General features: G+C 47.1%; 1 protein-coding gene across 1 annotated transcript; it reads left to right on the forward strand.

Moving 5' to 3' along the window:
* The first annotated feature begins 1,614 nt into the window (after window positions 1-1,614).
* Window positions 1,615-16,735, forward strand: PRSS55 (serine protease 55). Its single transcript, XM_067556189.1, has 4 exons — window positions 1,615-1,691; window positions 3,852-4,102; window positions 7,283-7,425; window positions 16,421-16,735. The coding sequence occupies exons 1-4, from the start codon at window positions 1,615-1,617 to the stop codon at window positions 16,733-16,735; spliced, it is 786 nt and encodes a 261-aa protein (XP_067412290.1).
* The last annotated feature ends 2,350 nt before the right edge of the window (window positions 16,736-19,085 follow it).

Consider the following 19,085-nt stretch of genomic DNA (forward strand, 5'->3'; position numbering starts at 1 on the left):
ACATCAGCCTATCACAAATATAGACACAAGCTCAGCAAGCTTATTATTAACTTATTTATGCTAATTTATCTTTATAATATAGCTAACTTATCCTAGCGCCTAAACTGGCTATGCTAAATACCTGACAAGCCCAAGGTCTGTAGACCCTGTCTTACATAATTATATTTCACCTCTATATCCTAAATATACCTGCTAGCTTTTATCCTTGGCTGCATATGTCTATTATTATTTGTATTTTGTTAATGCTGTGGCATGCTGGTCATAAACCAAGAAGCCCATTGTGCTAGGTGCTGTACAAACATAGAACAAAAAGACAGTTCCTGCCCCAAAGAAATTACAATCTTCTTCATTATATTTGCTGCTTGCTTCTTAAACTCATACATTTCACATGCATCTTCATTTTCATGACAGCGAGGCTCATAGGAATGATGTGTTTTAATGTAGCTAAATGTTAGATTGTACATGTAGGAACCAAAGCCATAGGTCACATTTATAGGATGGAGGAATGTATTTTGGAAACTAGTGATTCAGAAGAGGATTTAGGGATCATGGTATGTAACCAGCTGAACATGACCTAGTATGATGCAGCGAATAAGAGAGCAAATGCAAATCCTGTGATGTATATGCAGGGGAATAGCAAGCAGAAGTAGCGAGGTGTTATTACCACTGTCTACAGCATTATTGACCACTACTGGAACACTGTGTCCGTTTCTGTTGTCTATACTTTAAAAAATGATGCTGATAAATTGAAAAGGATTCAGGGAAAAAAAACCTACTAGAATGAGACAAAGTCTGGAAATCCTACCTTATGGTGATAGCCTAAATAAACTCAATATATTTTATTTATCACAGATTAGACTGAGGAGGTTTAATCACGGTCTGTAAGTGAGGAGAAAAAATTGATAGGTAGCAAACAAAGGAGCATGATTCAAGGGATGGAAGTTGAAACTAGACAAAAATTAGATTGGAAATAAGGTTCACGTTTTTAAGTGAGAGTAATTAACCCTTGGAACAACTTGCACAGAGAGGTGGTGGAGTGTCGCTCATTTGAAGTCTTTAAATCAAGATGGGCTGTATTTCTAAGAGAGACGCTCTATCTCAGCCATTAATGTAGGCTTGGTGCAGGATTCAGTTGGTGAAATTATATGGCCAGTGTTATGCAGGTCAGAGTAGATCATCATAATGGTCCCTTCTTGGGCCTTAAAATCTGTTAATCTCTGACTCCCATGTTGTATTCATCATTCTGCTCATGCGGCACCTAAGACGCCAAGAATTTCCGATCCTCCTAACTTTACAGGCATTCAAAAGGCAAACAGTGGATTTGAAATGCGCAAATCGCCTGCCTCTTTATAAAGGCTGAACCAAGCCCCAGGATTCAAATCCTCTTCCCTACTGCTTGGAGCTTCGGGGTGTTTGAAATCACGTCCTCTTACGTGATGTAAATCAGGAAAAACTCCACGGAGGCCAAGAGAGGCACAACAGTGTAAAACCGGTGTGAACGTAGACGGGGGCGCCGCATATGATCATGTATCTGTTTTGCAGAGTGAGTTTGTGACCTTTATCCAGACAGATACACAAACACACACACACTGTGCACTGCATTTTGTTTTTAGAATGCGGCCTCAGACCCTCTTACAAACCATCCATGCTGAAAGAGTCAAAGACTGGCGAGGGTACGGGCGCCGTGTCCGGTGAGTTCCCCTGGCACGTGAGCATCCAGACCAAAGAGAAGCATTTTTGTGGAGGGGCTATTATAAGCAGCTGGTGGATTTTATCCGTGGCCCATTGTTTCATGAACGAACTGTGAGTACTGCAGGGGGGGGGAGAATCCTTCTGATTGCAACCGTTGTGTAGAGGCAGTGCCAGGCAGGGCTCAGTCCTCAAATAAAGTGTGTCAGCCAAAGCAGCTAGGGACAGACAAGGGAATAAGTTTATGCCACATGGAAACTTTCCATCCCCACCCTCCCAGCGCCGTGACGTGGGGATGGAGAAGAACCTCACTCCACAAGCCTTTGACCATGCTGACTTCATCTCAATTAACCATGAAGCCTGCTAGCATGACTCTAGCATCCTTACCTTCTGGCTGCTCCAAAAGGACAAATCTTATTAGGCCAGATTCATCCCTTGCCTGCAATATATCAAGCTAGGCAATAATAATAGGACAGTCTAAATTGTCCCTCATCCCTCACAAAGCCAGTGAGATTGCAATGGCCAGCAGCTGGTGTTTCAGAGGTCAGGGATGTTCCATATAAAGGCAGTGGAGAGGGGAGAAAAAACCACCTCCCTCCTCCCCTAATCTGTAGCAAGGAGACATTTCTCAGCCCCACCTTGGAGGCCACGGTTGAGAATCTGCCTCAACCAGCCGCCTCAAGTCTCTTGGGAGGAGGAAGAAGCAGGTCTCCTGATGCTTCTTGCCTTATCCCAATAGGAGGAGAAAAAGATCCCCAGGGTGGCTTTCCGAGAACCCCAAATGCTCTTGCCTCAAATATCAGTGACTGGGGCTGGGTGGTGGCCCCGTACACAGTCCTGCTTTTCATCATCATACTCTTGCCAGTTGGACGCCCCAGAGCACTTTAGTTCCACCCCCTCAAATCCCATCACCAGCCCTGTTAGGATAACAGGGCTCCTCCATAACCCTTGGTGCTTGGAAAGTCCCTTCCAGCCAAGGATCTCAAAGCCCAGCCATCGTCATTTTACAGGCAGGGAAAGCGAAGTTCAGGAACTTGCCCAAGGTCATAAAAAAGGAAATCCGTGACACAGCTGCATCTAGGACTCCTTCCGCCCAGCCCCCTGTTTTCACTATGAACTTTACTGTCTTCTTGCAGCCTGGCTTCCACATGAGGTGCGTGATGGGTGGTGCTGGGCAAAAATCTTTGCACAAAAATTAGGCAACCCTGCCAATGGAAGAGCCTCTGCACTTGGTTGCAAAATGAAACATGGCGCTGCTCGGGCAACAACAAAACCCAGAGTGATTGTGTTTACTCCAAAGTACTTCCTTCTCGGTGCAAATAACGGCACACAAATTATGATTGTGGCTAGGCGTTGCCCAAAGATAGCGAGAGACAGTCCCTGCCCTGAAGCGCTTACAACCAGAACAAGGCAAAGGGCAGGAGGGAAACAGAGGCACAAAAAGGGGAGTTCTCATGACCTACGGTCATACAGTAGGTCAGGAAAACAGATGGGCCGATGATTAGGTGCTAACCTGGGACTTGGGGTACTGAGGTTTGCTTCTATTTTCTTTCACAACTTCCTCTGGGACCTTGAGAAAGTCATAAATACCTGGTCCTGCTGTACTAAAGTCAATGAGCACAAGACCAGCCCTTTATTCGCTCTGTGCCTTGTTTCCCCCTTCCCTGTACTGGGGAGGACAGCACTCACTCCCTGATCTCAGGGGGTGTTGTGAGGACAAATCCATTAAAGATTGTGAGGCACGTTGCTAGCAGGCTGCTGGGGGCGAGATATAAGTCTCTGATACACATCTAGTGACAGAACCTGTCCAAGGGAAATGCCGCCTCTGAAAAAATGTGAGCAAAAATAGGCCCCTTTTCGAAGAAGGGTGAACGGCCCCCTTTCTCCACAAATACTCCCACAGAAAGCGAGCTGGCTGCTCCTGGAACAAGGTGCTCCTCCGTATGACGGAGGGTGGCAGCATCCAGCCTTTTGTGAAAGCGGTTTCACAGTGCTGCCGGCGCTAGCCATGAGAGTGGGTTTCCACGGCCTCTGTGGCTGACCCAACCCTCCGATGTGCAAAGCACTTTGAGCTGCCGCGCCAAAGGAGGCCCCCCCACCACCACCTTTGTCAACAGACTTTGCTGTCCTTGTTCACGCTCTGTCTCCATTTCGTTGCCAAGTCCTCCAGATCTTTACGTCACGTTTGGGGCAGCCGACTTGGAAAGCCACCAAGTGGAGAAGAAAAAGCTGGACAGGGTGATTCTTCATGAGGACTTTGACAGGGTGAACATGGACAATGACATAGCCTTGATCCTCCTTGACTCACCGATAGCGTTCAGTGAGCAGACAATGCCCATCTGCCTGCCCTTCATACGTGACCTTCAGACGTGGAAGGACTGCTGGGTTGCTGGATGGGGAGCCACAGTTGCAGGTACTGTTCTGTGTGTGTGTGTGGGCGGGGGGGTGTTTATGGGGGGAGGAGGAAGGGGCCTACTTGCTAATAAAGCCTGCATTCACTCACTTTAAAATAACCACCCCTACAGCAAACCGGGGGCAGGTGTACGGAGCTCAGGCAAGACGCTCTAGTTTTTGGAAGGGAGGCTCTGCTCACCCTGCTGCTGGACATAGGTAGAAGGGTCGGGGGAGGAAGGAGATGCAGGTGGAAGCTGCTTAGGCACCCACCCTTACGAAGAGTAGGCCCCCTCCCCCCAACTTACGCCACCAAGGTCCCTTCACATACAGCAGCTCCCATCAATGTGAGCCACCGCTATCCAGTGCGAAGGGCAGCCCCTTCCCCTCCCCCAACATGAGACACCTCACACCTTGAGACGGTATCTCCAACTGGAGCCCATGAAGGCCCCAAAAGGTGTCGTCCCCCCCACACACACACACCCCAATTTTCAGTCCCAAAAGCTAGACACCCGACCGGTTTGGTTGGGCGGCAGGTAAATCTGGGCCCGAATTGCGAGCTCCGGTTCGTAATGAAGGGCAGTGGAGAGATAGGACCATCCTGGGCGAAATGTGTTCACAGGCTGATTGTTCCAGTGATTTCCAGCCCCGGTCCCAGTTCACTCCTCTTCAGCTGGAGGGAGTGATTTAGGTGGAGAGGATAACATTGGAATGGCCTAGTTTTCTCTCTGGTGAAAGCCCACTGAAGTAACAGAAGCGACGTCAGGATGGAATTTGGCCCAGTACGTCCAGCTTGGCTAAAGAGCAGGGAAGTGATCACGAGTAAATATTTGAAAGGCTTACTCAAGAAAGGAGACCATTTGGGTAGGATGGGACCAACCAAGGGGGTATAACAGCCACCCCCTGGACACCTCAAGTCAAGACTCCACTTGAGCCTATTGTCTCAGCCACGTCTTCTTTCTGAATTCCCTCTCCATGTAGTTGACAGCCTGTGTTTTTCTTGCTGTCCCTTTTGCCCCCACAAACTAGGTTCTCCTATTTTACTCTGCTGCCCCTGTGATAACAGCAGCATACAAGCGGAAAGGCTGAGCATGGGAACAGATGAAGGTTGGGCACATGTAGGATTTTTCTGGGAGCCAGTTCCTCACGTAGTAAATGGAAGGGGTAATTTCCCTGCCGGTTATTCAGCATAGGGATTTCCTCAAAGATTTGTTATTTTGTCAGGGCATTTCTTCAGCCGCATGTCTTTAATCAGCTCCTCACTCAGTGGCCAGAGCGGAACAATGTTTTCAGTCTCATTTCTCCTAGCGGTGGGCCGGTCTGCCTCTCTACGGCCTCGCTGGCAAAATGCCGAGTGAGCTGAGCTCCCACAGGGACTCTGACCGCGCCCGGGTGTCCATGAAGAAGGTGGAGTTACTGTAGTGTAAATGAGATCAGAATCAAGCCCAACTCTCATAGACATGCCCAGTGGAATGGCAGGGAGTAGGGGCCTGCGTACTGTGAGTTCTGGGGCAATGCTCGGGAAATGCGGGGAGGGATTGGTCCTATCTCTGCAGTACTTATACTCTCCTGCAGCAGCGTGCATGGGCTGTAAGACTCCTGGAGCTGGCTGGGGGAGAATTGCAATGCCCTCGGAGGCTCCCACATGAACACACCGGTGCTGGGTGGGGACAAGGTACGCTCAGTGGTAGTGCCACCTATCCGTCAGCCAGGGGAGGCTGATGCAACTTTGGAGCCTCCTTTGGCAGCCTAAATTATGATAGGAGCTATTTTGGCCCCAAGAGCAGCCTGGACTCAGGAGGACAAGGCTGGCATTGAGCCACTCTCCCAGCCCTCCCCCGAGGCTGCGAGGTTTGTTTTGGGAGAAGCACTGTCGATGCCGAGCGTCCACAGACAGAACGCGCTTGGGCTGCTCTGAGGAGGGCCATGTTCGTACCTATAGAGAGTCAGCTTCCTTGCTACGAAGGAGGTGATGTGCATCTCTCCTATTCAGGGACTATGGGGGCTGGAATCCCCCCCTCCACCCCCACCAGTGCAAACTACAGCAGCTCCAGGGGTGCCCTAAGTTGTGCTTCCCACATCCCCCTGCACCTGGAGGTGGCACAGGGCTGGGGGTGGGGGCGTTCAGTGCCAAGTCGAATTCACTGGGGAGCCTTGCAGCCACTTTGCACCTACTGGCCGCAACGTAATGAGGACCCCTCTGCCCACCCTCCCCAGCAAAATTCTCTCCTCAAACCAGTTTGACTCTGGTGTCACACCATTGACTTCAGCTCTGATTTACCCTGAGGTAACTGAGAGCAGAATCAGACCCTTCCATCATGCAGATTCTTCCAGGTCAGATTCAGCGCCTAGCACAGTGGGGTCCTGGCCCGTGACCAGAGCTCCTAGGCGCTCCAAAGAACAAGAAAAAGAACAAGAAATGATCTCTGTGAAAGGTTCAACATTTCTACCCTTTCCACCGAGCGCTGGGAAAGCTCCTATCCCAGGTCACCGGTTCTCCAGCAAAAATGGGGAAAATTGGTATTCTTAAGGAAAAAGACAAGCAGAATGTCAGGTTAGCTAAGCACTAAGAAAGCAAAACACAAATGCCATTGGTTGGAGGTTTCACCCAAGAATCCCTGGACTGAATGGACAACAGAGAGTGAAATGCCGTCTCCTCAGAGGTCCTCACTCCAAGGCAGGGCTGGGGAACATTGACAGGGTGAGCTGGACTCACTATTTTATAATGAAAGGGTGAAATTCACACCGATGGTATTGACGTGGGGCTTATGGCTTGTGCTGACCGCTCTACACATGGGAAAGGGTCTATTCACCCCAGTTAGTTAATAAGCTGTGATGTGTTTTTTGTCTCTATAAAGGAACAATTGAACCATATTAGTTTCCTGGCCTGCCCAGGAGAGGGCCGGACATTGCAGAGCACCCGGTTTTGGGGAAATGGAGGACTGGGAATGTATTGGGGTCATCCTGCAAATAGTAACCAAGGCTGGTGGAAGTCAGAGTGGGGCTGTAGACAGGTTGCTGGGGTCAGAGCGGCTGGACCAGAGCTGTCTACACACAGACACTCAAGGTGCGGTTGGAGACCCATGGCGATTTGCCGTTGCTGTGATCTGACTCCAGCTATTTTAATTGTATTGTTTGAGATTGTTCCTTAACCACACACAAACCCCTACACACACTCTCTCTCCTTTCTTTCTCTGGCTAGGGGACAAGGTGAAATTAACCAACATGCTAAAGAAAGTGGAGATGAAGCTAATCAGCAAGAAGCAGTGCTCTGAGCGGGTCCCGGCGCTAACGGAAAACATGCTGTGCGCTGGCTATGAGGAAGGAGGGAAGGATGCCTGCAAGGTAAAGTAAACAGGCGCCTGCATGACCGTGCCTTTGACGTGAGCAGAAAGAAATCAAAATGGAAGCTGATTTGCTATGGTAATGAACATTGATCCCTTCCGCAGCTCCCTGGGGTTGCTAATGCTTCAGTGCGTGTGTTCTGCCAAAGAGTTCAGCAAAGGAACTGGCAGAGTATCTTGGTGCCTGTTAAAAGCATATTGAACAGGAGAGCCGGGGTGCTGGGTTCTTTGGGTTAGCAGGTGCTGGCATGCTCAGTTCCATAGGGGACACAGTGCCCTGCATTGCGCTGAAGCAGTCCCCCATCTGGCACCCCAGGAGCAGAACTGCTCGAACTGTTTTCATCCTCCTTAGCTACAAAGACACGTTGACTTGATTCAGGATCTTCGAAGGGGCATGGACAACCAAAAAGAGAAAAACGAGAGGATCCTAGATTACCCCTTCGCAGAACTATATCTTACCTGTGGAGGAGTAGTGGGGATGGCTCAGGGACTGGGAGTATGAGATGGATCCTTTCGTATTGAGGCAGCTGGTTCAAACCAAAAGCAGGTACTGGCCCAAAGTTGTGACTATCTGCTGGCTGGTTGGAGGCTGAGGTGACAAGGAGTGTGGTGGTCTCAGGTCATGTGCATGTCACAGAGCCTGAGGTGGGATAGCTACTCCAGTATAACTCACTGCCAGCAGAGTCTCTAATGTAGACTTGGCATAGGCTGACAGAAGGAGTTCTCCGCCCAGCGTATCTACACCACCTCCCGGAACAACATTAGCTCTGTCTTCCGTCGGCAGAGCTGCATCTCCACTGGGAGTTTTGCCAGCACAGCTCTGTCGGCCAAGGGCTGGTGGCTTTGTCTTGTTGTTGGTTTCCACACTCTTAGCTGAAAAAGCAAATGCTGGTAAAACTAGGCAGTCCAATTCCCTCTAGAGAGGACATGATGGTCTCTCATTGTGATACAGGAAGACAACATATGGGGCATGAGGGGAGTATTGATTTCTGCTCCAGTGGTAACAAATGGAGGACAGGATGCGTCTCTCTTTCCTCTGGTCAATGCTGTAGAAGACATAAATCGCGTGTAAATCTCAGAAGGGTGGAAACATCTAGGGGTGGGGCTTGGTTAGGTTTGTCCAGGGGAGTCAGAGCAGAAGAAATGCAGCAAACGAGAGTTCAGGCTGAATATCAGCCCAGTAGAGAGGTCAGTCCAGCTTTGTGTGCACAAGGCTTTGACACCACAAAACCACCATCACAACTGGCAACAATTAGACACCTCCCCCCCCAACCTGGCTGGCAGTCCCAGTTTGAGGTATCAAGGCTGAAAGAGCCATGGAGACTGGACATCTCTGCCATCCATAGAAGCGATGCTTCCAGTTCAGGGTCGAGTCCCATTGAAAGAGTAGCATGGGGCAGCTTTGCTGAATCATTCTTGACTAGACAGAGAACTTCAGTCCCCAGTGCTCTTAATCTGTCAACTTTCACCTACGTGAAATTCCCTTCACATTTTTAAAAAGAAAACTGCCGGGGGGTAGCATTAATATCATTAAATAATGCTCTCGGCTGGTCTTGCTGTAAACTGTGCATTTGATTTATGCTCTTGCAACAACTAGACTAGCCGTACCGGCACAATGACTCTCATGTAGCTAAAGAGCTGAGTGGGTCTATAGTTTGATCTATCACATGCTCGAATGTCTTGAGAAATGAGGAAGGAATGTGGGACTACAGAAAGTGCCTGTGCACAAGAAAACGTTCCACATGCCCCGACTCGTGTGTGTGTGTGTGTGAAATGCCAGGAGCCTCCAGGTTAACGTGAACCCTGTGTCCCAGCTGCTGCCCGTCTTCAGCGCCAGGTCGGCAGGTTTCTGACATGGCTCGGCCAGGCGGAAACGTGTTGTAGTCTGAAATCATGGGAAAGTCCTAGGCAAGGAACTAGAGCTGGTTGCAGAAGTCCCGATGAAATGCTTTTAAATTGGAATCGGCCCATTTGTCTGACCTGAAACGTTTGGCAGAGATGGTTCGATTTCGATGCAGTTCCTGCCAGCTGGCCTGCCCGGCTGGAGAGCTAATGGGGAGATGGGAACCTGGAAGCTTGGGGAGTCCCAACTCCTAGATTCATGGCTTCTCAGCAACCCGGGTTCTCAGGGCTCCTAGAGACCTGTCTCCAGGGCAGCCCACCAGGCAGAGTGCCTCAGAGCCAAGACTCCATTCTCCTTTGTGGAAAATTTTGAAATATCAAAATCTTCCGCCAAATGGAATTGCTTTCTCTGCTCAGTTCTAGTAGGAACCTAAACTAGTACGTGGACCTCAGCACTGCAGCCACATGGACTGGCTCCGGTCCAAACAGGGCTAGAAATTCATGAGTCTGGAATGTGCATTTCAATGTGTTTTTAGACTTGGAGCCCCAGTGTGGATGAGGCCTAGTAAACGTGGAAGAGGGAGGAAGGGAAAGGATAGTCATTGAAGGGGTCGTGTCTTTGACTCTGGGTGCTGTCCACGTGCATGGTAGGGAAGCAGGAATTGTCTCCTCATAATCTGTCACATTTAGAGATGGGCTGGACCCAGAATTCTGGATCCAAACATCTTCACACATTGGCGACATTCAGGTCTGGTTATACCTACTGCTGAGATTACATAGCCACATATGCACCAGCCAGGAAGTGTTACCCTTCCCTGTCTGCCTCGCCACAACGTTGTGTGCTACTGCACCTTCCTGGAGGGCTGGTTCTAAGTGTCTGCTGCCATGGCTCTCCTTCTTGTGTTACAGCATAATAGTAGGGACGCATCACAGGCTGATTTGTCACCGTCATGAATGTGGGCATTTTAACAAGAGCCGCTGCGAATGAGAATACAGAAGCTTCACACTATTGACTGCGAGGAAGTGTATGTGACTATAGCCCGCTTGGCGGGTCAGACCATAGAGAATATCATCTCTGATGCTGCAACACAAGCGTAACTGTTGTGTGGGTTACTGATGGTGTCTCTGTGATATTCCAGGGAGATTCAATAGTGTAGGTCCGAGGTACTTTTATCTTTAAAAAAATCAATTCAGTTACACAACTCTACTGTATACCAGCTAGATAAAAGTTCCTCAGACAAATACAGAATGACTTTGAATGGATGCTAATAGAATCTGTCATTGACTGGATCTAGTTAGCCATAAACACTGGCATTAACAAATGATGAAAGTACTCATACACTTAAGAACAGGCTACAGATTTCCTGTGTGGTACATCTGTGCTATGTTTCTTCCATGACCCCTGAATCACCTCTTAGGTTTAATTCCTTGTTTTCTGAAGCACCCTTTGTTAAATGCTGAAGCAAAGACATTACCAATGATTAAAGTTTAAGGGCTTTAGCTCACAAAGAAAATGCCTGTTATGCTCACTAAATAAGCAAGGAGTTTAAGTACATAAGAACGGCCATACTGGATCAGACCAATGGTCCATCTAGCCCAGTATCCTGTCTTCCGACAGTGACCTGTGACAGATGCTTCAGAGGGAATGAACAGAACAGAGCAGTTATCGAGTGATCCATCCCCTTCACCCAGTCCCAGCTTCTGGCAGTCAGAATTGTAGGGACACCCCGAGCATAGGGTTGCATCCCTGACCATCCTGGCTAACAGCTGTTGCTGGACCCATCCATCAGTGAAGATTCAGGAAATGTCCCAGTTCTATTTTGGAAGGTTTCTGGACAGGAGGGAGCTGGCTAGGCCAGTGCCTTGGCAAATGGACCAGAGAGCTATTTGCTTTGCTGGCAGTTCAGATCTTGTTCAGGTGAAGGAACGATGATCTTATGGAAAAGGCAATGGAGTAGGACTCAGGGGAGTTTTGTCTGACTCCAAATGTGACCCTGGACAAACCTTTCTGTGCCTTAATTCCCCATCTGTCAACTGGGGGGAATGTTCCCTTTTTCCACCTTTTGTCTGTCTTGGTGATTTATAGTGTAAGGCGTTGGGGGCAGGGACTGGCTCTACAGTGTTGAGCACACTGGAGCCACTACTCACTGCTGTAATACAAATCAGAATGGCTAATCTGTGTGAAGTAGTGGGTCTCAATCCAGTTCCCCATGAGCAAGCCCACAGATACCCTGGTGATGAGTGCTAGAAAACCAAACAGCATCATCACAGCTGGCCAGCTGTTGGCAATGTCAGCAGGGAGACCCAGGTCCGAGCAGGCTGTGGCATCTGAGCTGCGCACAATTCAGCAGCTTGCTGGTCTAATGCCAATGTTCCTGCTTTGTGTCTTCGTGGTCATGAGTGCTAATCCCTCGCACAAGTGGCAAAGACCCACAACGTCTTTTATCACACTACGCTGCAACATAAATGGGACAGAAAGGCTCGCAAAAGAGGGAATATTCATTAAGTAACAAATCTGCAAATGACAGTTTGGGGCCAGCAAGATGATAATGATGCGGTTGAAAAACTGAAGGCTGTTCAGAGAGACGCGGCAAGACCGATAAAAGGATTGGAAAACATGTCTCATAGTGGAAGACTCAAAGAGCTCAATCTATTTAATTTATCTAAGATAAGGTTAAGGGGCAACTTGATCACAGTCTCTAACTACCAACCTGGGGAACAGAAATTTGATAATAGAAAGCTCTTCAGTCTTGCAGACAAAGATATAACAAGAACCAACGGCTGAAAGTTGAAGCTAGACAAATTCAGACTTGAAATAAAGCAAAAATCTTTAACAGTGAGAGTAATTAACCAGTGGAACAGCTTACTATGGGTTGGGTGGATTTGCCATCACTGGAAATTTTCAGATCAAGACTGGATGTTTTTTCTAAAAGATCTGCTCTGGTTCAAACAGGAATTAACTCAGGGAAGTCCAATAAGAATCATGATATGCATGCGGTCAGACTAGATGATCACAGTGGTCTCCTGTGGCCTAGAATCTAGAAAATCTGTCTCTTACCAAACCCTTTTCATTATTAGATCTCAAAGCACTCAAATACGAGATCTTTCTCCAAATGTTCTCTTTGAAATCTAGTCTAGGTGCTTTCATGACCTTCATCACTGTAGCATCTGAGCACCTCACAGTCACTAATGGATTTTATCCTCACAACACCCTGGCGAGCAGAGCAGTGCGATTTGCCCCATTGTACAGATGGGGAATTCAGGCACAGGGTAGATGAAGTGACTTCTCCAGGCTCTCAAAGGGACCTTGTGGCTGAGCCAAATCGCGTGAGCCCCAGGCTCATGTCCTAACCACTAGATCAATCCTTCCTGCCCACATGTTACACAATATCATTAGCATGCCGTGTTGGATTTCCCTTCCCCACAACTTTCCCTAAAGATGATGCATTCAGAAACAAACTAATTCTGAGAGTCATCTGTTCACAAAAGCCTTTACCCCCTAATGACAAATGTCATTGCTTCAAATGCTGGTCCTAGTGACGTATAGACCAACACAGAAATCATAGAATCATAGAAGATGAGGTTTGGAAGGGGCCTCAGGAGGTCATCTAGTCCAACCCCCTGCTCAAAGCAGGACCAACCCCAACTAAATCATCCCATCCAGGGCTTTGTCAAGCTGCACCTTAAAAACCTCTAAGGATGGAGATTCCACCACCTCCCTAGGTAACCCATTCCAGTGCTTCACCACCCTCCTAGGGAAAAAAGTTTTTTCTAATACCCAAACTAGTCCTCCCCCACTGCAACTTGAGACCATTGCTCCTAGTTCTGTCATCAGCCACCATTGAGAACAGCCTAGCCCCATCCTCCCTGGAACCCCCTTTCAGGTAGTTAAAGGCTGCTATCAAATTCCCCCTCATTCTTCTGTTCTGCAGACTAAACAAGCCTAGTTCCCTCAGCCTCACCTCATAAGTCTTGTGCTCCAGGCCCCTCACCATTTTTGTTGCCCTCCGCTGGACTCTCTCCAATTTGTCCACATCCTTTCTGTAGTGGGGGGCCCAAAACTGGACACAATATTCCAAATGCGGCCTCACCAATGCCGAATAGAGGGGAACATCACTTCCCTCGATCTGCTGGCAATGCTTCTGGTAATGCAGCTATGAAACCAGCTGTGACTTGCAGGGGCTGTGTATTGATCCAGCCAGCAGCTGACGCGTTCTTCTCCCATCCAAAAGGGCAGCTGAATGTGTTTCTTTGGATAACTTTCAGTGTTGCAGGCATGAATAAAAATAAGGGGAAAAGTGACTCGGGGCCTGCTGGCCTCAATGGACATTGGATAAAGATATAATGGTTGGATGTCTCCAAAAAGTAAGGTGCCCTGTTTTTCAGGGCCATTTCTTACAAAACTCAAAATTATTTACCAGCAAATATACCATTCCCGTCTCCTTTTCTAATGGAAGGATTCACGAGCCATCATGGAGTCCATGAATTAAGCATGAGAGCTGATTTAATGTAGTTGTTTTGACCTGTCCCTAAGCCGGAAGACAGAGCAACTGAAGCAAAGAGACTATTTTTAGCTAACTGAATGCCCTGGAACGGGGAACGTTAACTAATTAGCAGCAGCAAATACTTGGTGTGTATTGCTGACCAAAGTTGTTCCATGGCAGGCGGAGAGCTGAACATTCCCACGTAGTTGGGTTTAGTATGGTCTTGGGGTCAACAGAGACATCACAAAAATGCTCGTGGAATCGGTCACATTCTGGCGAGTCTGGTTTGGGGACAGTGTTACGCTCAGCAGGACTCTGTCCTCCTCACGCCCTCTCCTTCCTAAGTCTGGAGCACCCTGGGACAGGTTTTGAACGGTATTTAGGCACCTAAAGATGCAGATAGGTGCCTAGAGGGATTTTCAAAAGCACCGAGGCACGTTAGGTATAGGGTTTTGGACCTTAGGCGCTCAGGCCTTTGGAAAATCCTGCTAAGTCCCTATCTGCATCTTTAAGTGCCTAGATGCCTTTCCAAATCTCATACCCTGAGCCTCTTCCACTGGGAAAGGGATTAGAGGCAGGCTTTGGCTCTCAGGGAGAAGGTAAGGCAAAATAAATCGGTGTGAATTTTCAGGGTATTGCCTAGCTTTCTCCACTTGCAGATTTTCAGGTGCCTGTTTCTGATGCTGATGCATTAAGCTCTGTGGCCAGCTCTCTCTCCTTATCTGAGCATTGACTGAATCCAAGCTGCACAAGAGGCAGTACAAAGGAAGAGACAAGCATGTGTGGCGAGGGAAGCAGGGGGAAATAGCTACTGTATAAAATGAAAACTCTGGGAGCTGCAGCCTTCTCTGTGGGATCTAGAGCTTTGAATACTGGATTCCTGGGTTTTATTTCCTATGCAAACCGGACCACTTCTCTGCCTCTGTTTCCCCAATTTTAAACGGAGGAGCTACCCCACTAATATGTGTCAAGCAGTTGTGATGTTCTTGTGAAAAACCCTTCTTAAGTGTAAACCATTGTCAGTGGGCAGCCTCTAAGAATATACGGTAGCTTGTAAATTACACCCACTCTCCAGGCTTTGTTTTTCATACTGCAGTAGGATGCATGGCATGCAGCTTCATTGCTACAGGATAAGGCATGTGGGGTTTGATCCTGCCTCTGCTGCAGTGGGTAGCAAAATACCCACTGATTTCAGAGTGTGGGCCTTAGGAGGGGAACACTGTGTCCAAGAATAGGAAGAGTGCGTGAGTCAGAGGTCATTGTGAGGAGAGCATAAATATGCCCCAGTGAAATATGTGGTTAAAATGGCGACAGGGCCCATCTTTGTGTTCTGTGTTTGTACAGTGCCCAGCTCAGATGGGATCCAGTCCATGACTGAGTCTCCAAAGTACTACTGCAATATGAGTAGTAGTAAATAATACTCATCAGGAGTTTCTGCAACATTTACTCAGCATTTAGCATTATTTTTCCCTGCATTCATTTTGAACCAATAAATAAATAAAACCACCAGGGGAAAAAAATATAAACACCATGTGGGCCTGAGCCCTCATCCACTGGAGCCAAAAGGGGCTTGGCTATAGATGGCAGCGGGAGCAGGATCCAACCCTGTAGCAAGCCCATTTCCTTGTTCATTAGTTAATCTGAGGGAACAGTTCAGGGGAGCAGCATGTACGGAGGAGGCAGCATGTGCCATTGTCCGCAATACTTTTCAGATGAGGATGAAAGAAAGAGACGACATTTCCCAGGAAAGCTGGCTCTGCCTCCGGCAACATGTTGAGAGTGAATTCCTTGCATGCCACATAAATTATTGGAGACAAGAAAGTAAAATGGTGGGGCCCAGTGTGAGATGTACCTCTGCAATATTTACTGCTCTGAGACTGAAACTAAGTTGTGTGACATTTACAAGAGCGAGGCTGTATCTTACCAGGTGCTTTTTGATCAGTACATTACGTTGGTTCTCTCTCTCAGACAGGATCAATGGTGCTTGGCTGCATATGCACTTACACATCATACAAGAAACTCAACAAATCATTCTCTTTTATGCCACACCAGCAAGCGCAGGCATCTGCTTTTTTCACTGTGGCAATAATGCACGGTGGAAGTTTGTGTGCGTCATCTGGGCTCCTTTGTAAATGGAAGCTTGGTTTGAATGCCCTTAGCCTGGTTACGGAAAGATTTTATTGGATTGATTGTTCATTGTTTGCTATTGAGCTGCTGAAATGTGATCTCAATTTCCCCCTCTCTCACACACACACACACACACACACAGAACCACGACTGGCAGCTAGCTGGCTCCATCATTCGTCATTTCTGCAGAAAGGCCAAGCATGGAATCATCTCTCACACACGCTGAGCGACTGCCCCCACCTCTCGGCGATGTTGTCTTTCAAGGTTAAGGCACACTGTTGGGGTGCGGTGGCGGTAGCTTGCATTGCTGCTGCCCAGGATCCTTGGCCCCACGAGAAATCACCTTCCCAGCTGAATTGTTCCAGGGGGCTGTCACAGAGATGGGCCTGCTCTGTGAAAGTTTCATCCATATCTAAATGCCCCCATGCTCTGAAGGGCTAGGTATTTGAATTCCCCCCGTCAGGCCCATCTCTGGCTTAATTCTGGGCTCCAACTGCTATCAAAGATGCTGTATCATCCTATTGTGCTGTCTTTAACCCCTAGGGAGACCGTGGGGGACCTTTAGTTTGCACCTATGGAACCGTCATGAAGTGGTTCGCAGTTGGCATAGTCAGCTGGGGAGAAGGCTGTGGGGAAGAACAGCATCCCGGGATGTACACCTTCGTTTTCAACTACTTGCAGTGGATACAGGCAGAGACGGCCAGGGAAGGGAAGCCTTTCATCCCCGAAGGGCTGGATAACGTGAAGATTTCCAAGCGACTTCGCTCAGGTGCTAGGAAGCGGCCTGCACTTCCTGATTCTTCACTCCTTTGGTTTTGCTATTTTACTATTTTGCTAGTAACGATTTTCAAATCCTAATAAAAATCAGTTTCACCATCTCAACCTTCCTCTCCTTTTATAGTAAACATCATAATAATTCTTATATCTTATAAAGACTTTTCATCAGTAGATCTCAAAGCACTTCACAATCTTTAATGGATGTATCCTCACAAGACCCCTGATGGGGAACTGAGGCACCAGCAAGCTAAGTTACTTGCTTAATGTCTGTGGAGGAGCTGGGAATGACCAGTTACCAGTATGCTTTTGTGTGGGATCATCCAGTTTAACTCTATGTTACTGATATGGGCTTAGGCCAATGCAATGGGTGATAGATTTAGAGAGACAATTGAGAGAGCAGAGAGACAGACAGAGACTAGATCAATAAATATAGAGAAGATGGGGGAAAAAAAAGTGTTGACCATTTCAGAAGTCAGCACTTCTCAAACAGTTGCATCAGAGCAAGCAGTTATTTCCTAGTCTAAGTACCAGGAAATAGAGCAGTATTTTAGATATCATTGCAGGAAAAATTGCTGGTAAATAGTCTTTCAACTGCAGCCACTGACAACGCTCAGAAATTTCAGATTTGGCCTCGTGACTAACCAGTGAGACTCTCACCTGCATTGCTTTTGAACACTGGGCTTAGTACAAAGTGCCATCTTAAAAACTGAGCTAGTACAGAGAATTTCTGCAATTTGCCCATTAGTCACCATCTAAAGAAGGCATCCATTATGGTAATTAAACAAAGTCTCATGACATATCAAAGCAGAGTCCTTCTAAACAGGAGGTATTCAATAAAGAAGATAGTTACTAACTGCAGGCTCAAAGAGGGAGCTCAAACAACACAGCTTGAAATCCAGCTTTGTGTCCTTTGTTTACCAGGGTTTATTTACCCTGTCTGGAACTCTGCAATGACAACTAGTGGCTGAATAATCTACTTCAGATTTTTACAAAAGAAAGGCAAACGTGAATTGTATTTTATTTATATTTAAGACCTACCATGAGCACAACTGAGTTTTCTCAGTTCCCAGTGAAACAAATCAGAGTTGAAGGTGCTGAGCACATGGCAGAAGGTATTGAAAACCCTCACACAATCTGTCCTTTAGCTCTCAAACAAAGAGGTATGTTGCCAAATAATTTCTGGTCCTTTCAACTTTGAGACTTTTTTTAGATTCTCTTGAGCTGTCTTGAAAGAGAATGCTTAGTCATGCAGCATGCAGCAATGTCTATTCAATGTCCCACACTTTGCAACATTATAAAAGCCCAAGGACTTACAGCAATGATAAAACTCTGCAGTAGGATTGCGGTAAGCAAATTGGTTTTAATTACTTGGGTGCTTTCTGGCTAGCTAGCAGAGCAGCCTTGTAAATGAGAATTAATTCACCCATCTTGGCATAAAAGTTCAGCCTTTATTTTCTGTGTCATCTGCAGGGAAAATAATGCCTAATTATTATTAGTTCTGAGTAACGCTTATGAAAATTGCTCTACATTAATTTCACATGGCTGACTGGCTAATGGATTCACAAGGGCCTTGTAACATTCTGTAAAAAGACTAATAGAAGCTAAAAACAAGGGGAATACATTACTCTAACAGCTATTAGAACACAACCGTGTCCACCAGCATTAATACGTAGATTTATTTTGCCTCCCATTAATAATATATCAGCCGATTATAGAAGCAATGTATGGATGTCAAGAAATATTTCCTACTGCTGCAGTCTATTCAGCTGTGGAATTGGTTCCCCAAGGGAAATGATGGAGTTCTTACCACTTGTGGTATTAGAGGTTCCATAAAGTACTAGTCTATACCAGCACACTGCATGGAAGAATCCTGTGTTTACAGGGAGATAGCTGCTTACCTGGTAGATCTTTCCATCTCTGAATTCTATGAGACTACAAGAAAAATTAAGGATGTAAAGCCATATGAGCCAGTATTTAGAGCAGAACACTTGGAACCAGCAAATCAGAGTTGTAATCCTGGCTTTAATGCTGATTCACTGAGAGACCGTGGGAAAGTCACGGCAACAGCCTATGCCTCAGTTTCCCTGTTTCTAAAGTGGAGATAATAATGCCCACCCCCTTGGCATAACATGTTAAATGACACAGATGAAAATGGCTATGTACATAGTAGGTAGTGGTGTCTTTTCTCAGTCTATAATGTCACAGAGCTCACCATTACCAACAGATATGGCTGAGTTCCCCCCTGTATTCCTTGCTTTAAGCATAAGGGAAATCTGTGGTATCTCAGATCGCTGTGGGGGGTAAGTAGAACTGGTTGAAAAAAATTTGGCAGACGTTTTCCCTGGGAAAAGGCAGTTTTGTCAAAAAATTAAACATTTCACGGCACTGTATCTGCTTTGATGCAGCGTTCAATAGATAATTTTTTTTACTG

The sequence above is a fragment of the Emydura macquarii genome, unplaced genomic scaffold (assembly GCF_026122565.2).
Source record: "Emydura macquarii macquarii isolate MOO-44397 ecotype Brisbane River unplaced genomic scaffold, CSIRO-AGI_Emac_v2 contig_1676, whole genome shotgun sequence".
Taxonomy (NCBI): domain Eukaryota; kingdom Metazoa; phylum Chordata; order Testudines; family Chelidae; genus Emydura; species Emydura macquarii.